Source organism: Nelusetta ayraudi, unplaced genomic scaffold (assembly GCF_046127955.1).
Source record: "Nelusetta ayraudi isolate G7.1 ecotype Tasmania unplaced genomic scaffold, CSIRO-AGI_Nayr_v1 ptg000034l, whole genome shotgun sequence".
Taxonomy (NCBI): Eukaryota; Metazoa; Chordata; class Actinopteri; order Tetraodontiformes; family Monacanthidae; genus Nelusetta; species Nelusetta ayraudi.
The window spans coordinates 284240-303195 of NW_027466084.1; the positions used below are offsets into that span (position 1 = coordinate 284240).

Here is an 18956-nt window from a genome sequence, read left to right on the forward strand (position 1 = left end):
TCTATTTTATTTTTTATCTGATATTTTTGCCCCTGTCTGTCATTCGCTCTTCGTGTATTATAGATGACCGAAGTGTGCGGCTCTCATCCTGCTGCTCATTTATTATGGCTTGTGCCGTGTAATGTGACGTGTCCGGTGTCCGTCACCTTCAGAATGCACTGCTAGCGATAAACTTTAGCCCTGAGCCGCTGCCCTGCACTTGCCTCGACTGCTGAATGTTGTCATTATTGCAGTACACATTAATGAACACCAGAGGGAGCCATTGTGCGCAATGGCTTAAACCTACTTAGGGAGCACAGTTCCAGTTCCAGATTGAGTGCGTTGATTACATGAATAGTGCAAAACACATTACGAATGAATGCAAATATTTGATTTCATTTATCTTACTTATAATCACTTAAAATATTTTTTATCCGAGTATGTAGAAATGAGTGCCACCATCATTATAAGTATTATTATAAGTATGACAAGTATTTATTTATTTATTTTAGTAATTTATTTAACTTCTGTGGTGAATGACAGTGAATGAACTGGTTCCATTTCTCACAAAAATATGAAGCTGTTTTCTTTGTTTTGTTCTAACAAAGACTCAAAGTGTGCTATTACCAAAGGGAACCAAACAATCATTGCCACTCAATATAGCATATCATAATTTAAGCTTTTCAATTTATCTTCAAATCAGATGCCAGACGAGTTAACGCACTGCTGAGTGAGTAAGCACATCATCACAAGATGGATCTCTGCGTCTTGCAGCGTGTCAGACTTTGAAGCTGGTGTCTGTTGCAACGTGGATTTACCGTTTTGTTTTTTTGTGTGTGTTTGTTGTCGTGGTCTGGCCTGGCTCAATCTGTGCGCATGTTCAAAATGTCCTGTTACACCTGTGTATCGTCTTTTAAACGTTACCCCTGTTGAGGAGGTTTCCGGTCTTGCCAGCGCCTTGCGCTGCAGTTGCTTGAAAATCTGGCAGAGACTGTGTTAATCCTTCATTTTCTCACCTTCATCGGTCCCCCCCGTTATTGTGCCCGCAAGACACTTGGGGCAAATCCCAAGCCGTCTTAAATTTTGTTTTTCTGGAAACGAGAGGACACAAAGCAGAGAGAGCCAGGGCATGAAATATGAGGGGAGGGAGGGAAATGCGAGGTCAGAGGGGGCACTCGGAGAGCTGAGTTAGGGAGGGGGGACTGCACCATTTTTGCTCCGTGCTGTTCTCTGGTATGGCCTCTAGGGGTCCCCACGAGCCACGGTGCAGTGCGAAAAGAGCAGATTCAGGAACTGCACTGCACTGTGTGTGTGTGTGTGTGTGTGTGTGTGTGTGTGTGTGTGAGAGAGAGAGAGAGAGAGAGATTCAGGTACAGGTTCTCTCCGTAACGACTCTGCAGTTTTATGTCCTTGCAGTTCCAGTGTAATCACTGTAATCTGCTGCTCTATTTCTTGTGTTTTTGGAAAAGATAAAATGCGCTTTTTGTTTAGACAGATAAAAAGGTGGCCGTCAAACCTAATTCTTTAATGGGCCTTAGTAATTTGAGTCAGGATCTTGCGGACCACCCTTAAAATGCAGTGCGTTTTGTGCAGTGTGCATACTTGAGGCTTCTATCTGTGTTCACCCTTTCCATTTAAACAGCCAAGTTACGTACGTCTACCGGCTGTGGTGAAGATGATGATAATGAAGGTGAAGGGCAAGAGAAGAGATAAGCCAGATGTGAACTACTGGGAAAGACGTTAAAAATCCCAAAGTGCGCTTTGATTTTCTGACCCTTTCTCCAAAGGAAAACCCAAATCTTCTTTTGGGAAGAAAAACACCAATTCCATGTTGCGGTGGCTGTGAAAGCTGTGATGTTGGGGACTTGATCTTTCAAAAAAAAAAATGCAACCCTCACAACGCTCCATCTCTCTCTCTCTTGCTCTGCGTGAATGGTGTTTGGTGCCAGCCTAGCAAGGGACAGAGGGGCAGCATCATCCAGGAGTTTCCTGTCATCAGAGCCTGAACCTGAATCATGCCTCGGCCCGGCGCTAATTCCCCCTGACGGCGCCAACGCAGGTGATCATTGAGTGTATTTCAACTTGCTGATCCAACTCTAATCCCGCACAAAGGCTCATGAGGTGGCCGAGAACAGTGGAGAGACTCCTTGGACTCTGCTGGCTGCCAGAGAACTGGGGAGGAAGCCTCAACGCTGCAGTAGAGCCGAAACCACAGACGTCAGCGGGGCTCTCGCACTTGCAATTGTTGCATTTTTGTCGTTATCAGACCTTTTTTTTTTGTCTTCTTTACCATACCAAAGTTTTATGTCTTAACCTAGTGATTCAACATTACAGATCAAGATAAACATTGTGAAATACCTTTTCAGTAGTTAAAAAAAGACACTCAAACAACAGGTGTCACTTCTAACTGCTAAGGGTTTTCCACTCACGCACACACAAACACAAACACTCTCCTCCCGGCGAGTGGTGCAATGTCAAAACAAACACACAACTCTCTCTCTCTCTCTCTCTCTCGGCTCAGGCCTGTCACACGCCGCCCGCGTGTTGCGTTTGTGCACTTTGTATGCGCGTGTCCCCTCCTATCGCTTTCATACCGCAAAGAGCTCCGCGGCCCCTTCGTCAGCATGTTAACTTAATTAACTGGAAGTGTGTGCGCGTGCGCGTGCAGTCGCGCGGGCGGGCGAGGGAGCGCGTGCAGACGTGCTTGTGCGCGCAACGTGTCTACATGTGCTAATGCACTGTCCACCTGTGATGGCAGCTCAGCGCTGGCGAGGGGCGGGCACTAGTGTTTTGCAAAGGGCTCGCGTGAAGGAGACAATGGCAAAAAGGTGTAAAAGAAAAAGGAGGAGAAAACAGGATGGGTTTTATTTGCTTCTGTATGATAAGATTACACATGAAAGGTCATCTTGTCTGAGTTAAAAGGTTGATTTAGGTTGTTTTTATTCTTGGAAAAAAAAAAACCCACTGCAACAGGATTGCAACGGCAAGCTACTTTCTGTTTTCAGCACCACGGACAGCGCCGTCACTGCACTGCACTGCACTGCACGGCCACAGCTCAGAGTTGTGTTGTGAAGGGGGATAGGAGCCAATCACTGGTCATTTGTTTGACTGTTGAATGAGTGTGTGTGATGACAAGACGACAAAGGTTTTCAGAAACCGGAGAAGACCGGCTGCCATCTGACTTTTTTGACTCTGAAAAAGAGACGCCCGCTGCTTGCACAGAGCCACTGCTGTTCCCTCAGGCGGCGATATCCCCCAGATTCATCCTTCACGCTCCGCTGTGAAAGTTTCTTTCTGGGACTTCATTATTAATGCAGCAGTTGATAAACTTGCTGTTTATGGCGTTTTAAATTTCCCAAGCGCTACTTTGAACTTCACCTTGAACCGAACGACTTGTTGCCACGTACGTAACCTCGGTCTACCTCTCTACCTTTGCCACTTTATTGCAGTGATTTGGTCTTTCATTTTTATTTTTACCACGGTGTTGGAACCACCTCCCCATAAGCTTCAGGGTCCAGGTATTGCAAGAGGTAGCAGAGGACAGAGCCGCGGGCGCAGGTGGAAGGAAAGGTCGTGGGGGTAAGTTGACGGCTGATGGTTTAAGGATCATCGCTGATGGTCTCGTTTGATCACATGTTGTCGTGCACAAGGAAAAAGAGAAGAGCGGGGGCGGGAAGAGGACGGGGGTTGACACAGGGATGTGATGGGATCACGGGCTGAGGTTGGGGGGCGTGGGGGTGGAAGAAAAAAAAACTGCTGGCTCTACCGCCAGCAAAGAAAACATTGCAGTGTCAGTAAATGCGTATAAATAAATAAATCTATTTTTACACTGCCTGGCCTTGTGCGTCCCTGAGAGTGCACGCGTTATTAGTCGTGTTTCGGGGGGGGGGCCTGGAGGTTAAAAAGGTAGCAGAGGACGCGGCAGGGAGCATCCCCGAGACGTGTTTTTCGCATTCGAAAGCAGCGCGCTTCCAACTTACGCCCTCCGAGCCTCTAAATGGGATGACGCGTGACTCGCGTCGCCATTCGCCCCAATCGGAGGCCTTTAGCTTTTAGCCGCCTGGCTAGCTAAACTAGCAGCCAGACGTGCGTGCTCCGCCTCCCCTGCACACGTGAGACAAAAAGGATTTCCGGGAAGGTTCCCGCCAGGCCTGCAGAGTCGATACAATGCGACGATAAACGGACGGAACAGCTCGAATCTGTCAAATTTGGTGGGAGGCGCGTCACACGTTGTCATCCTGGGAGAGCCTCACCAAATTCGTCCATAGACTGAAAACCCGCTGGTTGGTGGCTGGAAATATCGTTACCTTCCCACAAAAAAAAAAGACATAACATCACCCATGAAGTGGCTGCAGCAGCATCGATTGTCAGTCGCGGAAAAATAAAATGAAAAGAAAAAAAAAACATCCAGGCAAAGCGCACCTGCTTGTGGAATTTCAAGGAGAGACCTGCAGAGGTGGCCGTGCTTGTGTGCACGCGAGTGTTTTAGAGCAACCGGCCGTGCACAGCAGAGCCCAGTGCAGCAGAATTGCCGTGGACCAGCGCAGCACATTAGCACTGCACTTGAGAGAAGGAGGGGACAAGCAGAGGGAGTGGGGGGGTGGGGGTGGGCTGGGAGAGATAAGGAAAGGTGGAAAGAGAAACGGAGAGAGCATGCTGCATGGAAAGGTGGGGGGGAAGAGGGGAGAGAGGGTTGGGGGGGGGGGTGAGCGGTAATGATCTGATGGGTTGCAGTCCTTTTCTCTCGCCCACCCCCCCACCCCCCACCACCTCTGTTTTTGTGGAGCTCAGCAAATACGGCGCTCTGCTCCCCCTTCTTCCTCCTCCCTCGGAGAGGAGAGGAGAGGAGGTTGGGGGGGGGGGCAGCGAGGGAACTGGGCAGTGGGCGTGAGACACTTTATCATCTCCCTTCTGCCGCGCTCTAATTGAGCCAAGTGTTTTAGTTAGATTGAAAGACAGCGCGGAGGAAGGGAAGCGACGCAGCGCCGGCAGAGGAGAGGGGAGGAGAGGAGAGGAGAGGAGAGGAGAGGAGAGGAGAGGAGAGGAGAGAGGAGAGGGGAGGAGAGGAGAGGGGAGGAGAGGACAGAGAGGGGACTCATTTCCATGCAGGACACTCAACCAAAGCGCTGGAGGTCCCGGCACACCGGGCTTTGAAAAAAACAACCCCCCCCCCAAAAAAACCTCTTTTAGTCATTATTAATGCGTTGATACGAGCACATCATCTGCGTGTTTGGAAATGTTTTTCTGAAATGGAAAAGGGGAAAAAAATGACATGACGTCACCAAAGGAGCCACTCAGACCCTTTTTGGCTGTTTAACAGACGCAACGCAGCTTTTCACCCCCAACGCAAAGGAAAAAAAAGTAATAGTTCAGCTTTGGTTGCATCTTCCGCAAGGCCATAGGGGGAGGGACCCCGACGTGCAGGCTGGCTTGGGCTGTCGCTCCAGCCCGGGAGAGGTGGCAGGCGCCCTTTGTGACATCACAGGGGGGTTATTTGCATGTGACTTTAGCATGCGCTTCCTGCAAACGGGAGTTCTACGTAGCCGACTATACAGTTGCACTCATTAGCCAAATGAACAAAAAAAAAAAAAAAGAAGAAGCAATAGGCAGGTGGTAATGAATAAATCAATGAATGGGCACATACAGTCATTTACATACGCACATAAATATGCAGTATACCTACACATACATGTGTGTTTTCGTGCCAAGTTCATACTAACAGACGTCAGACGTTAGCGATGTATTGTGGGATGCATTGAGTGTACTGCATAGTGAATACTGATGGTCATTCAAGAGTTGGACACCACTACGCAAACACATACCCCCCACCACCACCACCCCCCACGTCTCCCCCATAGAGTTCAATGCGTAGTGAATACGAGAGAACCAGAGAGGAAATCAATGAGAGGCTGCAACTGTCGGAAAACGGTGGTCAGCCCAACTTTCCCAGTTCCCAATTCATTCTTTCTTTACGTGCAATTTATGCAGCAGTCTATCATCCAACGATTCTCTTCCAGCAAAACTCTGTTGTCTTGCACTGTGCCGTGTCTTGTCCCCTGTGAAAGACACACACACGCACGCACGCACACACACACGCACGCACGCACGCACGCACGCACGCACACACACACACACACACACACACACACACACACACACACACACACACACACTGCTAGTGTTCTCAGGCTGCGGTAAAGACGCGACGGATCCCTGAAAGATCTTCTGAGTCGCCAGCTGCAGCCTTCCGAACCTCGATAAGATCTCAACGATTCCATGATGTGAATTCGAGCAGGCAGTCATTCATAGCCTATCGATTCATAAAATCCGCATCCTCCTGCTACTTGCAGCGAGAGACCCCCCCACCACATACCTCTTCTCTCTCCCCCCCCCCCCCCCCCCTCCTTCTCGCTCTCTCTCACATCTTTCTCGCTCACTCACGCAGACTCCTCCTCCTCCTCCTCCTCATCTTCCTCCCCCTCCTCTTCCTCTCTCCTCCTCTTCCTCTCATTTGCCCCTGTGCCTCCTCGGCGGGACGGTATAACAGTAGGCTACAGCGCGGTGGATGGAGAGGAGGAGCAGCAGCAGTAGCAGCAGCAGAGGAGGGAGCAGCAGCAGCAGCGGCGGCGGCAGCAGCAGCAGCATTCGGGCGCAGCGGGCGAAGCATGCTCCAGTGCAGCCATGACTTGCTCGGCGTCAGATAGCGAGAAGATCGTGATCAACTGCGGCGGGATCCGACACGAGACCTACCGGAGCACCCTGAAGACGCTGCCGGGCACGCGACTGTCCTGGCTCACCGAGCCCGACGCCTACAGCAACTTCGACTACGACCCGAAGTCCGACGAGTTCTTCTTCGACCGCCACCCGGCCACTTTCGCCTTCATCCTCAACTACTACCGCACCGGCAAGCTCCACTGCCCCAACGATGTGTGCGGGCCGCTCTTCGAGGAGGAGCTCGCCTTCTGGGGCATCGACGAGACGGACGTGGAGGCGTGCTGCTGGATGAACTACCGGCAGCACCGCGACGCGGAGGAAGCCCTGGACAGCTTCGAGCAGCCCGAGCCGGACGCGCCGGAGGACGACCCGGCGCTCACCGGCGGCGCCGACGGCGACCTGAAGCGGCTGTGCATGCAGGAGGACGGCCGCCGGGCGACGTGGTGGGAGGTGTGGCAGCCCAACATATGGGCGCTCTTCGAGGACCCATACTCCTCCAAGTACGCCCGGGTGAGTTTGGCCGCGCGCGGCAGGTTTTTCTTTTGGTTTTTTTTGTTTTTCCGCAGGTTTCGCACGGTCACGCTTTCGCGCGCGCGCGCGCGCTCGCTCCAATCGCCCGCGCTGCCTCCTTGGCGCTGCCTCTTCGTGCCAATGCGCACCCTCTTGCGCGTAAAGAAGCTCAATGAGGGAAGGATAGATAGATAGATAGATAGATAGATAGATAGATAGATAGATAGATAGATAGATAGATAGATAGATAGATTTGCACTCCTTTCATTAACACTCTCCACCCAGTCACTTCGCTGCTGTTCTTTCCGTCGCAACCCCCCTCCCCATCATCAATGTGATTGTGTGAAGATTTGCCATCCGCTCCCAGGCTCCTGTCTCTCCCCGGAGAGTATATGCAGCGTTAGATCTCTCCTGCCAAAACACTTGCTTGGTTGCACACGATTCAATTGCGCAAAAACCTAATTTTGGACCGCCACCTCCCCTACTCTCCCCCACGCCACCCATACCCCTCTCAAAAATGAGTCCGTTTGCAGCAAATTGTCCCCCAGTCCAATAATCAGGCCAATCAACTCAATCAACCAAGTGACTAGAAGAAGGAGGGTGGTGGTGGTGGGGGGGGGATCCAGAGGATTGTCGCATTTCCTCCGTTCTCCCTCTCAGGATTTGGGGATTTCGCCAGCCGCCACCGGTTTTGCCTCCCCGAGGCAGATTTCAACGCACAACATGCGCAAAAGCAAGTACTTATACCTCCCGGCCACGCTTAAGACGCACCCTTGGAGCAGGATCCCCACTCAAACTCATTTGCAAAGGGCCTTCCAAGCTGCGCCGTTACCCCTGACTGGTTTTCACCATTTTACTGTCGGTAACTTCACTTGACCCCAGGACATTGAATGGTCGACAACCTGATAACTTGACAGGTGTTCAGTCAGGCTAAAAAGCCTAAATAAACTGAAATGACTGGGCTTCATGAGCACAAACGTTAGCCAAAACGCAGCTGTGTGGATGTTTGTTCAAGGGTGCATACATGCATACTGATTTCAATTCTTTTCAATAATGGCATCAAGCAAAAATAATGACAGAAACAAAGTGCAATGTTGCTCATTTGAATATGAAATAGCCGTTCGTCCGCTTTCCTCGCAGTCAAATTTTCTTAGACATAAACAGAAGGTGTATCTTTGGTTAAACAAAGGAGCACTTCACTTCCCAAGTCATTTTGACACTTAAAGTGTCAAAGTTAAAAGCGGCAGCTCAGCCTCTGTGGTCTGACAGTCTCTACACCGTCACCATCTCTCTCAGGTTTTTATCCCGTGCTTTCAAAATATTATTTTCAAACTGGGAAAAAAAAACTAAACCAAAAGAAAGGGAAGCGTTGCTGCATTGAGGGCATTTGAGGTTTCCTTTGAAGAAATCTGACGTGTGCTTAAAACCGTTGGGCCGAGGGAACTCTAACTAACTAAGCCAGGGATGGTGAACTGTCTTGGACAGGGACACTTGGTGGCTTCAAGAATTGGACACATTGGTTATTAGTATGTCTACACTTGGAAATATATTGGCCCTGTTTGCAAAATTTCAAGTTTTTAGGACGCCTGATTGCTTAAAGGGCTGTTTAAGTCTGATGTTTGTCCATTCGCCTCGATTCTGTTTGCAATCACTGGTTAATTAATTCAATGTAGTTGCCCCTTTAAACTTGATAGTGCCAGGTTTGAAAAGAATGATAAGGAGTGGTCAAAGTTGTTTTTGAATTGGGTTCGACTCGATTCCTCTTAGCGCCTTTGCAGACTGAATGACATCACCTCCCGTTTTAATGAGTGTCTTTGCTTTTGTGTTTTCTACTTCAAACAAAGGCTTTGAAGTTCATATTTCCTTCCCAAACTTTGCACTGACTGAAACCTAGGCGTTGGTTTCTCCACTGGCCGTCACTTGCTCTTTCCTCTTTGTCTGGTGCAAACAAAAAGAGTTGGGAACACGCGTCGCTCGGGCCTCATCTTTCTTAGACACAATCCATCCGAAGATGTTTCAATTTGGGCCTTCGAACCTTCATGTTGTAGTCTGCAGTGCTGGTGCCAAGGCTTGAAAAACAAGCACGATGTCTTGGGGAATGTCCCTTCAAGCTTTCATTCCCTGCGCTCCCCGTCCTCCCCTAATTCGGCATTCTGCAGAGCTGCGCCGTTCGTTTTCCACTCCACTCTGCGTTGTTGTTTTTTATTATTTTTACCGCACCCCGTTCGTTTTGTACGGAGATACCAATCAACAGACACCCAGTCGGCTCCCTGCCGTGTAAAACATGAGGCTTGACTCTTGCACTCAGCAGTCCGCCTCTTTGTTCTGGGCCCGGTGGACGCGTGCCCAGGTACGGTTGCTTCCACTCTGACGCCCAGGAGCGCCTTTCAAGCGGACCCATGCACAGATGGCGAGCCTGCACAAAGTTGCAGTGCACTCGCGCTTACAGTATTCCAATTACTGGGCTAACTGGTCCATCCCAGGACTCCTAATTTGGAACGTCCTACATGGTATCTATATTGAACTTTTCAAAAAAAAAAAAAAAAAAATGGAAGTCGAACAGGAGCTTGTTTTTTTTTAGCACCCAAAAACAACAAACAAAGCGCTGAGCTTGCCTGAGCCCCAGTTTATATTTGGCAAATGTGACGGTCGGCCTGTCTTGTCTTGTCGGGAAAACAAATGCAGAACATTGTGTTCCCTGACTGTGGTAAAACAGACAGTAGAGGTGACGAGGTCAGCGCGACACTTTGCATGTCGTGCGCTTGGTCCCCACGTTGGGGAGGTGGGGTGGAAACTGGGGTTTGTGTGCCCTGGCATTCAAACAGAAGCACTGGTCCGTAGCCCTGCTTGCACTGTGCTGAACTAAAAGCCCTTTTATCGCGATATGTAAGCATACATCGCGTCCAAACCTTTGGTCTTAGCGTCTCGTGTTAGTCACTTGGGACTAGGAGTAGGAGGTGGAGCCAGTGCTTGGTGACTCAGTGACTCGAAAAACCAGATTCTCTTTGGTGAGTGTCTCATTTAACTCGAAAGTCCGTCCACAAAAGAATCGAGGTCCACATCGCTAGTCTGGCCTCGTGCTTTCTCCTCTTTTCCGAAAGACTGGGGCGACTTTGCAAAGCCAGTGGCCGTTGCTGACTTTGGGATTTGAGGCGTTTACGACTGAAGCCTGTAGATTGACTTTCTCTTTCACACACACACACACCTGCACACGCACCTGTGGGCTGAGACCGAACTGAAACCGGGTCCCCATCATGAGGTCCCTGCAGACAATCCTTTCCAAGAACGGCCCATGTTTGAATGTCCAAATGTGCACCTACTCAGCAATGTTTCTCGAACAATTTTGGTGCATGTGCCGGAGTTGCACAGCACCCATCTTGTCAGTTGCAGTCATGGCACAACTTGGTATGAGCCCAGTCACTATAATACCTAATTTCAGCCTGGAACCTCTGCTAAATTAGTTTTTTTCCATTGATCTTATCAAAAAACTCCATCTCTTGGCGCCCACGGGACGGCGTTCCTTGCTGTGGTCCGTCTGCCTCTGAGTTCTTTCCATCAAACGGCGGGCTGCCGACTTCCCAAACGGTGGAATCTTATTTTATATTCCAAAGTTCCCTTCAAAACAAGTAAAAAAAAAAAAGAATTCCACTGCGCCGCCACGGAATTTGTTGCTCCTTATTATTTTCGTAGGGCCGCTGGGGCAAAACAAAAAAAAAGGCTCATTCTGTCCCATGTCTGCAAGCTGGACCTCTTTCCCTCGTGACGCAACGCTGAGCACACCAGCACCGCCGCTCTGTTTACACTCGTACATCGCGGCACCAAGCTACAGTAATGTTGTGACTCACGCGTCCTTTTTACTACACAGGTTGTAGACATACACGCATGTGCTTGTTTCCCTACATCAAATGCCAGCTCAGCGTTAACGGTCACAGCGGTACGTTGGAAAAAAGGGCTGAGGACCCAAAAACCAGGGCCGAGTCTCTCTGGATGGAACCTTGGAGTCTTTCTTCTTCTTCTTCAGCTGAAAAAAAAAATTTGCAAATTGCGTCCCTGAAGGCGCAAAGATCCAGTGGTAAGTAAACAGTGTAGCGTCACTGTTAAGAATCAAACGCCGGTTGCGGTGTCATGTTCGGGGGGGAGGGGCAGAGGGTGGTGGGTGGGGTGGTTTAGAGAACATCAGCATGACAGGTGAGGTGACTTTGAAAGTGTTGCAGTCAATAGTTTTCGGTGCCAGTGCGGCGACATAAAGACAGGGCGACAGTGCAGCAAAAGCAGCAGCAGTGGCAGCGGCAGCGGGGGGGGCCACGTGGCCACCATCGAGATTTTAGCCGATTAGCCCGCCAGGGGCGAACGACGAGGGCGAATCTGTGAAAAAAATCTGCTGTAAAGGTTGTCGAAAGCCGGCGAGGCAGAGGGCGAACGACTGGGACGACTGCTTTCCCGACTGGTTTTCCCGACTGCTTTCCCTACTGGCTTCCCAGCTGCGTACGCACGCAACATCCCCGTCGGAGGAGAGGAGGGAAAAAAAACAGCAAGGTTCTGCGTTTTCCTCCTTCTTTCCCTCCCCTCTCTCTCTCTCTCTCTCTCTCTCTCTCTCTTGGTGTCAGTGTGCCCCCCCAATCCCCTCCACCCCTCCTGCTCCTTCTCCTCCTCGCCCGCCTGCTTTATTACTGCGATTTCAGAGCCGAGTGCTGGATTGCTTATTATTGCTATTCAGCTATTCACCCTCCCTCCCTCCATGCCTCCTTCCCTCCATCCCTCCATCCCCACCAAACCCCCCTCCCGCGTCCTCTCCTTCCACCACCTCCCTGTCCCTCTCTCCCTCTTCCCCCCACCCTCTCTCTCTCTCTCTCTCTCTCTCTCTCACTCTCTCTCACTCTGCTTGTGCTATAGCGTAACACTGCAGTCCCCCCCCTCAACCCCCCTTCGTAGTAGCTGACTGCGCTCTACTCCTGCTGCAGCGACGGAGGGAGGGAGCCGCGCAGAGAGAGAGCGAGAGAGAGAGTGGGAGGCGGAGAGATTGAATTCAGGGTACGACGGAGTGGCGGTGGAGGAGGAAGAGCAGGGAAAGGATGGAGGGTAGGGGTGGAGGGGTGGGAATGGAGGGGGGTCAATTTCTGCACCCACTTGCTTTTTGTTTCCCCCTCCCCCCCCCCTTTTTTTTTCCTTTCTTCTCTTTCGCTGAGCTCGGCACGCCGGGGCTGCTCCGTATCCGCTCATCGATCGGGCCGGCGCTCGGTCTGAGCCGACCGCCTCATTCAAGGTGGACGTCTCGGTGGGTGAACGGTGGAGCAAAGTGAAGTGAAGCGAAGCCCTTCCTCCCCGCTCGCGCGTTCCTCCGCGCTTCACCCCCCGCCCCCTCTCACCCCCCTCCCTCCCCCTTCCTTGGCGCTGCGGGGTGTGATGGCAGTTCCCGCCGTTCCCTCCTCCAGGACGAAGCCGCGCAGACGGCACTGCGGACTCGCGCCACGTCAGTCGGCAATCAAATGCGAATTCATAATCGAATCAAATTCGAATCGAAATCAAATCGAATCGAATCAAATCTGATTTGTGTAGCCCAAGTTCGCAAAAAAGGGTCTAAGAAAAAGAGAACTGCAGAGAACTGCAGATGGCAGATGTGCCAACCAGCAGATTTTTTTCTTTTATTTTTATGGTTGACTGTCGCTAGAGGTGCAGTTTATGGAATTTAAAAGGGGTCAAATTCCATTTAGTGCTTCAAAGACAGCATGGCCTGATTTTCTGGCGCTTGACTTAGCACGTTAGCCTTTTGGGTTTGTTTCGTCGCTGAGGAAGAAAAAAAATTTGGCTTAGCCCGGCCCCCATTAGCGGGAAATTTCATCAATGGTGGCTGCTGATGTGGCTAATTTGCCCAACTCAAAAGCAAAGAAAATGCTGTGAAACACAGCAGCACGCAGTTTTCGGTGGATTTAATGTGGCAGGCACTTCTCAATCAGTTGGAATTAATAAATGATGTGCTGAATTTAGGCCAAAACTTCCTCCCTTCAATCTAATGAAATGTCATGCATTCTTTAAAGGAGGCAGGTAAGGAGATTATAAATAATTAAACCACGGTGGCTATTTGTGTGTTTTTATTTCCTTTTTTAAAAAAACAAAAAAACAAAACATACTTCCAACCAATGCATAAAGAGGGAGTACGACCACGAGGGGCTATAGCAAGCTAGCTAAAAGATGCTATGGTAAAACCTAACCTAGCCGTAGTGGCAACAGCCAAAGTGTGGCAGAAACTGATAGAAGAGCTGATGTGTAACAGTCAAAGCTGGCTGGGGCCGACAAACTGAAGTGAAGTGAAGTTGAAAACCAAAATCGTCCAACACAACAGTTAGCGGGACAGACACATTTCTCTACCTTTTACGGCGAGAACATCGGCCGCCGCCGAGCGTCGAGGTCAAGAGGGACGTCTTGTCTGCGTGTATTAAGCGATTGACCCAAAAAAACCAAAGACTTGGCCAGCGTTATTTATGGCGCAGGGACAATGGTTCTGACCTTCAGCGCGGAGCTCGGCATTGGACGGTAACGCTGTTGAGGAGTGCATTGTGCCCCCCCCACCCCCCGCGGCCCACCTTCCCCTTTTGTATCAAGATTCACCTCAAACAGTTTTTCGACTATTTTTGACAGAAGGGAGAAAAAAAATAATAAAACCTTCCCCATGTTGTCTCCTCCCCACCTCCCTCATTTTTCCTCTGGCTCTCGCTACAGGCAGTATATCCACCAGCCCCCCACCCCCGTGCTTTTCAGGATAATGCTGCGACAGAGCTTTTTATTTTTTATTTATTTATTTATTTTCCCCCTTCCTCCTCCTGCGCGCTTCTCCCACCGCGGTCACGAGCCAACGCCGTGGCGACGCAAAAACATTTGATGACGTGTCGAGAAATAAAAGTGCTTAACCTCGGAGCGTTCGCCGGAGTGCTCTCGCCTCGCGGCGGCGCTGAGCGGGTGGTGGTGGTGGGAGGCGGGGCGGCAGCGCACACGCGTACGCAAACTGGCTCAATGCGGAGATGAGCTAACCGAGCGGGGAAGAATGACGCGCGCGGCGAGCCCCTCCAGCCTCGCGCAGCCTAATACACTGACACATGCGGCAGATTACTGCACAAGTGTCTGCTGCCACGGGCTGCAAAGCGAGCGCGCGCGCGCGCGCGTGTGTACGTGTTTGTGTGACAGAGAGAGAGAGAGAGAGAGCGCGAGAGAGGTGAGCGAAGCAGGCTGATTTTCCTGCACCTCACTTGCTTGGATAGAAACGTCAGTTTACGTCCTACGCCAAAGTCGGTTACATTTTAAAATACGATTGACGGCCAGATTCCAAATTAGCCGCAAATTAGCCGTTCAACCTTACTTTGCGTATCCTTACTTTCCCTCCGGAAAGAACCACGCGGTGAGCAGAAACGGACCGACGTCGGAATTCTTTGCTGTCTTTCGCCGCAATGAACGAGGCGAGCGAGGTCTGCCGGTGGCGGCGAAGAAAGCGGCAAAGGGTTGCGTTTTAATGAACATGTTTAGCTTTAGGTCGACACACAAAGGGGAGGGTGGTGGTGGTGGTGGTGGAGTGGGGGTGAGGGGTGGGGAAGGGATGAGATTAATAAATCATAGGCAAACATGAATACTTGAGCGTTAGCACCCGCGCACTTCAAAGAAACCTCCATTTGTTATCATTTTCTAGGGGATTTAATGAAACGCTGCACTCAGTTCGGCCTCTCTCTCTCCCTCTCTCCCCGTGATGCACGTTCGAGCCACGTCGCCGTCGACAAAGCCCCGGAAAGACGGATGGTATCTGCTGTTGGAGATTAATTACTGCTTTGAGGTTGCGCCACGACGGCAAAACTTTGCTGAGTCGACAAAACACACGCCCCCCCCCCGGGGTTTGGTTCCGATTGGAACTTGGAATGCAACCTCAGGTTACGTGGCCGGTGGGGTTTTTTGTTTGTTTGTTTGTTTGTTTGTTTTGTTTTTTGTTTTTCTTTTCTTCTTGTGAATAATTTTTTTACATACAAAAAACAAAAACATTTCTTTCTTACAAGTCTCTCTTTCGTCGCTGACGTTTTCCCCTGCGTCTGCCTCTGTCCTCTGCGGGAGCCCCCCCCCCGACTTCCTCACACGATCCAAAGACGTGCACATTAGGCTAATTGAAAACTCCCCCACGAAGGAACTTTAGGGACTTTGCTAGTTTAAAAAAAATAATAATAATAAAATAAAAAATCTTGCCTGTTTTCGGTCTCATGGTCCCTGAAATCAAAACGATCCGAAGCTGTTAAATTGACGTGTGAGACGGTGTAGTTTCGAGCGGGCTAATTGAACCACGAAAAAGTCGAGTCTTGAGTCCTGGCTCACGGTTGCAAAGACACAACCAAGAATTTCTCCTCTTCCGGTTGTGTTTCTTTCAAGCGTTTCTTCACCACGAGTTGAAGAAATGGCGTCTTTCAACTCGGCAGCCACATGCCAGTAACGGCTCTGTTTGCAAATGAATTCTTCACAATAAATAAAAATAAAACTCTAATGCAACGCAAGGCTCTCTCTCTCTCTCAAACACACACACACACACACACACACATGCTTGGACACATTAAAGCTCGCGCATTCTTTGATTTGCGGCTGAGCAGGCTTAATCCTCTCTAGCAGAACAGACCCCGCTGTCAGCAGCGGAGGCTTTAAGACGTCAGCTCTGTCACACACACAGCCTCCAAAAGGAGCCCAAGTCAACCTCGCGTGATGTTAACCTGCAAGGTGTTTTTTTTTAACACTTTGGCAGCTACCGGCTCGTGCACGTCAATGGTGGTGGTGGTCGTCAAGATGTTCAGAAATCCCAATCCATAAGAACTTCTCTGAGGTGTTTCATTCCCGGTCCTCATTATTCTATTTTTTTTTTAATTTTTGTGTTTTTTTTTGTTTTTTTAAGTTATTACAGAAGCAGGAAGTTTCTGCTGCCGCCAGCTGCCCTCATAAACCGCACAAGACAAAGGAAGAGGAGAGGAAGCGAGCGCAAATCCAACTGTTAGCTACGTCAGCAGTAGTTTTGTTGCTTTTAGCGCTTGAAGGTAAACTAAGAAAGACGCGGGAGGCTTCACACAGCTTTCATGCTCCCCCTTGGCTCAGGCAAAAGTTGAGGTGAAACACAACAGCACGTTTCGGTCTGTTGTGGCGTGTCCAATGTCGCGCCGTATGCTAATAGGAAAGCTCCAAGTCCCGGCTAAACCTTGCTATCGACTACTGTGTCCATAAAATCCAGAAAATTTGTAGAAACAGCATTTTTAGCTAATGGGCTAATGTTTTTGAGCTAATTAATAAACAAATTTCCCAGTTTACTTTATATCTGAGAGAAATCCTTTCCTTTGCTCCGCTAGTTAGCATAGCCTCAACGTGGAAACGCTGCACAAGCATTTTTATTTTTTGCGTTATTAAGCAAAAATCTTATTTTTTTAAATTTCACTATGATGTTCCATGTTGTGTGTGTGGGTGTGTGGGTGTGTGTGTGTGTGTATCAGGTCCAGACCGGAAGTCTGTGAGAGCTCGTTGCCGGTGAATGAGTCCCGCGAGCACAGGGTGTCGGTTTCAGCTAACAGAGCCGTCCAATAAAAAATGAAAAGCTTTACATGCGCTGTTTGCTCCCCCGGGGTGCTGCTTGGCGCTGAGGCGGCTAATGCGGGTCACCGGCACCAGGTAGCCACACGGATGGGGGTGGGGGACACACGCACAAAAAAACAAAAAAAAAAAAACAAAGCAGGAGCTGAGGAAGTGCTGAATCGACCTCGGAGTCGTGCCGTTTTAATTTTGGAAGCACTTTTCTTTTTCTGGCAATCGTTTCATCGGCGCTTTTCGGATGGCGAAGCAGCTGCCGAGGCGAGAGCCAGTCCTGCTGGTGAAATAGTGCTGAAATTGTGTGCGGATGGCAGTTTCTCCTCAGGTCCGGGGGATCCACTTTGAAATTAAATGGAGCAACTTTAATGTGATGACTATTGCTGACAAGACACGTCGGTGCAAAGATCCAGGAGGCTCTTATTTATTCGCACTGCAGAGGAGATTGAAAGGAAATGATTTACAAGAGGGCGACGCTGGCTAGCATAGCATAGGGTTCACAGTCCAGATTGCTGTGGGATCTCTAGAGTAGTGATGTTCAATGTGGGTGGCCACCAGGGGGCGCTATGGGGGCCTTCTTGGTTGGTCCTTTACCAGAGGGACAATTATAAAATAATAGAAGGATAAAAGTTAATATGACTGGAAATTGGAAAACATTTATTTTAACCGGGATTATTTTAAGCGCTTGACGCTAACAAACGCGCGCCATGCACTGAACTTTGCTAATTAATCATTTTAGCATTCTTTACCTTTTTTTTAGGGAGACGCTGAAACAACGTGTGTCCACAAAGCACAGTTAGCGCGTCGCACACTGCAACTAGCAGTAGATTAGCCTTTATGGCAGGGGTTCACAAACATTTACACGCCGTGGCTTCCCAAACAACATTAGTTCCTGGTCGGGGACCCCCTTCACAAACCAATAGACAATGTTCCAAAATATGATTTAATAAAAACAAAAACAAAAAAAACCCATCAACATTTTTGATGTTGAAATTTGCTATTCAATAATTGTTAGACTAGAATGCAACCAACTCATGTTGATGATTCATGTGCATTTTTCTGGATGGCTGTAAAGGCAAACTCATGTGATACTTACTTGGGTTGGACATTTCTTGGGCCTTTTTTTTTTTGCAGCAGCAGCAGTGTCTGTTTGTCTCTTCCTTCAGTGCTTTTGTCGCAAACCCGTCCATCTGCCACCTACCTCCACCAGCTTGAGGAGCAAATCACCTTGATGAATCGTCACACGCAACACCATGAACGATGTCTTTGACTGGCAGGCAACAATGCGATAGATTATTTTAGATGATATCGAAAAATAATCATTAAACAACAATTAAATTATTCGTTATTTGAGAAAGATAATTCGCTTCGATTTGTTTTATTTGCACTCTTTGAAAACCACTGTGTGATGAAGCTCAACCAAGCCTTCACTTTAACTCACGGCTGCGTGTGTCTCCCTGCAACTGCTGAGAAGGAGCAGTCTGATTTTGGTAGAAGAGAGGAACGGGGGGGAAGGAGAAGAAAAAAAAAAGCGCATGCCTGCATACATACATACATACACACATACATACACACATACATATGCATTTGCGCGCTGCAAAAATCTGTGCTGCTGACGCATCAGCAGCTCGCGGCCCGGCGACCGCCGGCGCTGTGGTTGCCGGGCGAATTTATTTATCGACGGCAAACAGCGCGGCAGCGGCAGAGCTTCCTCAGGGGAGGTATTGACCCCAGGAAGCCTTTCACAGTCGGCTGACCAAACCATCGGGATGATTTTTAACACCCGTCCGCGAGCTCCCCGTGGCTGCGCGAGGGAGGGGACGCACGCACACACACACACACACACACACACACACACTTTTATGTTTTGCAAGAACAGCCGTCAACGTTGAGCCTGTTGTGGTTTGATTTAGGTTTTTAGATCAAATTTGGGGGGGGGGGGGATTGATCCATTGTAGCTTTAAAGAAATACCTGAAATTGTTTTATATTGGTAGAAATACAGTATTTTTATTTTTTTTAAATGGCTTTGGTTGGAGTAAACGTCGTACAAGTACACACAGCTCCTGTTTTTTTAAAATCCGTCTCTCCCAGCAACCAAAAGCCCGTGAAAAGCTTTTTCCCCTCTCCCTCTCTCTCCTTCCCTCCTCCCTCTCTCCATCCTCCCTCC

The 18956-nt window shown here is 49.4% G+C and overlaps 1 protein-coding gene across 5 annotated transcripts in view; it reads left to right on the forward strand.

Annotated features, from left to right (window-relative positions):
- The first annotated feature begins 6510 nt into the window (after nt 1-6510).
- Nucleotides 6511-18956, forward strand: part of LOC142892214 (voltage-gated potassium channel KCNC1-like) — a 59498-nt gene continuing 47052 nt past the window's right edge. For all 5 annotated transcript variants that reach the window (XR_012927391.1, XR_012927392.1, XM_076032206.1 and 2 more), the window contains exon 1: nt 6511-7203. Coding sequence is in view for 3 of the 5 variants with exons in the window: in XM_076032206.1 (XP_075888321.1) it covers nt 6661-7203 (543 nt within the window). In the remaining 2 variants the exon portion in view is untranslated. The remainder of the gene's footprint in view (nt 7204-18956) is intronic.